The sequence below is a fragment of the Primulina eburnea genome, chromosome 16, assembly GCF_022965805.1.
Source record: "Primulina eburnea isolate SZY01 chromosome 16, ASM2296580v1, whole genome shotgun sequence".
NCBI classification, from domain to species: domain Eukaryota; kingdom Viridiplantae; phylum Streptophyta; class Magnoliopsida; order Lamiales; family Gesneriaceae; genus Primulina; species Primulina eburnea.
The window spans coordinates 10,237,483-10,242,508 of NC_133116.1; the positions used below are offsets into that span (position 1 = coordinate 10,237,483).

At 35.6% G+C, this 5,026-nt stretch overlaps 1 protein-coding gene across 1 annotated transcript; it reads left to right on the forward strand.

Moving 5' to 3' along the window:
* Positions 1–2,609: 2,609 nt before the first annotated feature.
* Positions 2,610–3,658, forward strand: LOC140816011 (PP2A regulatory subunit TAP46-like). Its single transcript, XM_073175078.1, has 5 exons — positions 2,610–2,690; positions 2,791–2,852; positions 3,156–3,213; positions 3,312–3,416; positions 3,518–3,658. Exons 1-5 carry the CDS (start codon positions 2,610–2,612, stop codon positions 3,656–3,658), a joined length of 447 nt encoding a protein of 148 aa, XP_073031179.1.
* The last annotated feature ends 1,368 nt before the right edge of the window (positions 3,659–5,026 follow it).

Genomic DNA, 5,026 nt, shown 5'->3' on the forward strand with positions numbered 1-5,026 from the left:
TAATCGACGGTTTTTTAAAAAAACCGACGCTTAAGTAGCGACGGTGTTTATACATAAAATTCATATAAAAAAATTACGAACGGAATATCGCACTAAAAAAACTACTAATAAATTTTCTGTAAAAAAAAAAAACTTTACCCTAATTTGCACGAAGACATGCAGCTTTATGTAACGGAAGATCGCACCGACGAGGAAATCTACAAAATATTTTACGAAAAATTGTTAGTACAAAACAAAAAAATCGAAAATTTGAAAAAATGGATAAAGTTTCGCTACTACCGGATAGAGGTGAAAAATCGTTTTAGAAAATGTTCGCGAAGCTCGGTATATAAAGAACTATAGCGACGGTTTTTAAAAACCCGTCGCTATATAGCGACGGTTTATCAAAACCTGTCGCTATATAGCGACGAGTAAAGAAAACCTGTCGCTAAACTAGCGACGAGTAAAAACACCCGTCGCTAAATTAGCGACTGTAATAACAAACCGTCGCCGATCTAAATCGGCGACGGTTTGTGCAAGAAAACCGTCGCTTTTTTACCTTGCCCAATCCTTCACTTTAGCGACGTTTTTTATTAAAACCGTCGTCTATTAAATTAAGCGACGGTTTATGAAAATTTGTCGCTATAATAGCGACGGTAGGATACAAGAACGTCGCACGTGGTGACGTGTAAAATACCCATCTCACAAAATGGCGACGGGTTTGTGGAACAGTCGCAATAATAGCAACGGTGTATTGTAAACCGTCGCTAATATAGCGACAGCTTTAATAAGACCGTCGCTATTATAGCGATGGGTTTAATTAAATCGTCGCTTAATTTAATATGCGACGGTTCTAATAAAAACCGTCGCTATATAGCGACGAGAAATAAAAACCGTCGCTATTTGAGCAACGGTTTTACTAAAACCGTCGCTAATCCTTCCGTTTTTTTTGTAGTGGGTGTACATTTTTCCAGGGACTAAAATCTACTCCTGATTTCTGAGACTTAATTCCTCTATTTTGCACAAAGGATATAATTGTAGATATGATTATCAGTTGATGAAGTGTTATGCGTTGCTTTAAAAAAATTAATTATTTACTAATCACTTGAATATAAATTTTAATATGGTACAAGCTCTAATTGTTGAGACCATTGCTAATCAGCGATACAAAAACATAAAGAGTGTTCTCAGTAAATCTGTTTTTTTTTTTAAAGGAGAAACAGAATGTGCTCCTAAATTGGAGCTTTTTTGAATGAAACTATGTCGAAAGAGTGACAAAATATGACTTTTTGAATTAAATTATGTAGACGAGACCAAAGGGTGCAAATAAAAAGTGCACAAATGTGTTCCTCGGAACTTGAATTCATGGGAAGAACCCGTATGTTTGAACAACACAATTATTTGTAATCTCCTTTACTAACACCATGATTCGGTTTAAGTAACGAGAACAAATTGGTTGTTTACTTGGAGTTCGGATGCATTTGTTGACAGTTATGTTATCGTCGCGCACAAACATATTGTGAGAAACGTTAATTTTTTGTGACATGTTCGTTGATGTTTGAAATATCAAAATTATATTTACAAAAATGAGTTGTTATCATCCTTCTTGTCTATTCATATACTTTGATTTCTTTTGTTAGTCTCTCGATGTAATCATCTATTCAGCTATCTTGTGAATTAAATTGATTATCATATTTAAATATCTTAAAAACTCGAAGTTACAAAATTCATAAATACATCAACTAAATTCTCAAGTAAAAAATGTTATATCTATTGAAATCCTATATACATTAACGAGTTTTCAAAGCTCTTTGATGACACTAATATTTTAAATGCTCTTACCGATTGTTTAATGATTCATATTACAACTAATATTTAAGTTAAAGTTGTCGCGTTCGTAAAACCATTAGCGTCAACTATATCATTAAGTGAGGCACCCTTACAACCACTACCCTGATTTATTTATGGATGTTCTTTTTTCGAATTTATGATAACAAATTTGTGGAGTAGATCTATGATTAAATTTTAAGATGAACATATACGTTATGTCCAATTCGAGACTTGTTATTAAAATTCTCCTATTTTAATACCAACTCAATATTTTCCTTAACTATTTTCAATTTTATAAATTCTTTGTTTTTCCATATTTTTTTTACTTTGTTAAGTATAATGTCAACTTGAAATAGACTACAAATATAAAAGTAAATAAAAAATTACTATAACCAAATATTATGGCTTTTAAAATTAAATTATTAAATAAGACCTAAACAAATATGAACATATGATTAATTGATCTTGAGATAAATATAAATGCTTATATGTTGGACTACAGAGCTGAGTAAGACACCTCAAGAATTGATGTGCCGCCCTTACCTATATATATATAAACACATTACAATCCCCAAATAGTACTTGGGTTTTTTTTTTATCAAAAGCCTAGCCCATTTAGAATGCAATCACAATGGAAATACGATGGGCCTAGGCCCAAACGAATGAGAGAAAGCTTCTCTTTAAATCCACCTAGGGCTTCTCATATTCACGACACTCTAGTAAAATAGAATAGATAGAAATTCGCGTATTCAATTTCAGAACTTGAGTGACAAACCCTAATCAGCTTTGTGGAATTACAGATGGAGGACATTAAGTTGCCGATTCTATTCGAGCAGGCTCAAAAGATTCACCAAATCGCCTCCGATTCTTCAATCGAACAGGTTTTAGAGTGACTGTGTATTAGATGTGTGTTATATTCTGTTATCTTTTCCTTTGAGTATTATTTCATGTATATGTTTCATTCTTAATAATTATTGTCAGGAAACTGTGAGAAACAGTTGCGAGCTTTTGAGGAAATGCGAGGATATGATTGGAAAGTTGGGGTTATTTTCATCTAATGAGACGAAGGATGATATCAGTACTAACAACCTCAAATATCTTTTGTAGGTGTTGAAAATTTTTTAAATCTTCATGAAAGGCAAAGTAATCTAAATGGATGAATGTTCTGGTTTTGTTTTCCGCTTTAATCTTTAAACTCACTTTCTTGCAAATGTGATAAAAAAACGTGAGCTGATTTTCGTTTCTGTGATAATCTGATGTATTGTTCGTGTCTGAAAGTTATCGTTTAAAAGTATTTAACTCATGGTCTTTGATGCAGGTTCCATATTATCTCGGTGAGCTAACAGAAAAAATTCACAGGAGAACCGGATTCAGATTCTTAAAGCTTCACCAGCCAAGCTAAAGGTACTAGTTTTAGATTTTTGTCACACGATAAGGCAATGTGCTCAAGGAAGCTATTGATAATTTTTTGAATGTCGAATTTTCATTTGGCCATATTCTAGGAATTTATTTCATTTTGTGAAGCTATGGAGCTAGTACCAGAAGATGAACTGGAATCATCTATGCAATCAAGGAGCAATTCATCTGCTGATCAAAGAGCTAAGAAGGTTGGCATTCTTCCTCGGACATGTTTCATTGAACTTCATAGTTCCATTTGTTGAATAAGTGATAGTACTCCTCTGCATCTAATACTTGGGATTTACTTCAGATTGCTCGGTTCAAACGCACAAAAGCGGCCGAGTCAAAATTGCTTGAAATAAAGGAACGGAAGGAACGTCGTGGGCGCTCAACTAGAGCATCTGCACTATCTACTCCCATAGAGAGGGGGGGAACAAGATTTAGAGGATGATGACGGAGAAGAGGAAAGGGAAGTAAGTTGTTTATGGAGAATTCATTTAATCAATGTGATGTTCTTTATAGAATAGGTTTCTAGCGTGAGTTACACTATGTCTCCTGGCTCTTCTTAATGCCAAAAGCACATAATATACAATTTTATGATGCACATTTCACTGCTGCTTGTAATTAGAATACATGTGGCCAATCTATGTAGCTGCTCTGAATCATGATAAAGAGGAAGAATTCAACATTTTATGGTCGTAATAACTTGAACAGACATATCTGGACTGAGAATTCACCTCTATTTAACACCGGCACTTTCTTGTTGGCTTTAAGGCTTATTTTTTGCTGGTCATTTATTTTTCCTCTGTGTCAGTATTATGTGGAAAATAATATTTCTACAATCTAATATTTTATTACAATGCTAATCTAATCTATCATCTCTCCGCCATCGCTGTCACTGGCACTGTCGTCTCCTACTACCTCCATCGGTGCTACTTCTTCCTCTTCCATATTCTCTATCTGTAAGGCTCGAGAATTACCAGTATTATTGATGTTAGATTTGTATAGATAAGAATGCATGAATTATGAGATTTTGAGCAGCAGGGCCGAAGCCACACCGCACCCGCGGTACAGGAAGGACCGTACCCGCGGTGCATTGATAGAAAATTTGTGAATTTGTGCGAAGCAACACCGCACCCGCGGTGCTAACAGGACCGCACCCGCGGTGGTGAGACCGCACCCGCGGTCATGCAAGGACCGCACCCGCGGTCTCGGAATTTTGGAAAATGGACGGACTGCCGAAAGCATAGCGCACCCGCGCTCTTGAGCTGCCGCACCCGCGGTGCTGCATGCAGTAATGCCACCCTTTCCTCTTGAGCTGACACATGGCATGGTATATATATGATTTGTGCTGATTCAGTTCTTCCCCATTTCAGTGAAAGCACCGAGAGCTATTTTCAAAGAAGGTGAGAGGTTTCCTTCATATTAGAATTGAAGTTTTGCAAGATTTAGCCATCCGATTTTAGATCCGACTTCGGTTTTGAACTCCTCTCATCAGTTGCTATTCAAGGATGTAAGTTTTGTTACATTTCAACATAATTCAGATTGTGTATGTTGGGAGAAATTCAGATTTGAGTTAGAATATGTGTTCTTGATATCTTGAGCTTGGTATATTCGTTATCAGATCGAATTTCGGACACCGTATGCTATTATTCGAAATTTCAGCATGTATGATGTTAAGATTGTACAGATTTCAGTTTATGTATTGAGGTGTTGATGAGATTATGAGTTGATTGTGATTGAGTACGATGTTCTTGAGTTGACCGGTACCGAGAATTACACTGTTATGCCGCCGATTTGTACCGAGATTTATTATTGA

Excerpts from the sequence above, each read along its gene's own strand:
- LOC140816011 (XM_073175078.1), top strand. The coding sequence starts at position 2,610 with ATGGAGGACATTAAGTTGCCGATTCTATTCGAGCAGGCTCAAAAGATT. Across the intron at positions 2,691-2,790 it reads CCGATTCTTCAATCGAACAG|GAAACTGTGAGAAACAGTTG; the intron begins GTTTTAGAGTGA and ends AATTATTGTCAG. Across the intron at positions 3,214-3,311 it reads CTTCACCAGCCAAGCTAAAG|GAATTTATTTCATTTTGTGA; the intron begins GTACTAGTTTTA and ends GCCATATTCTAG.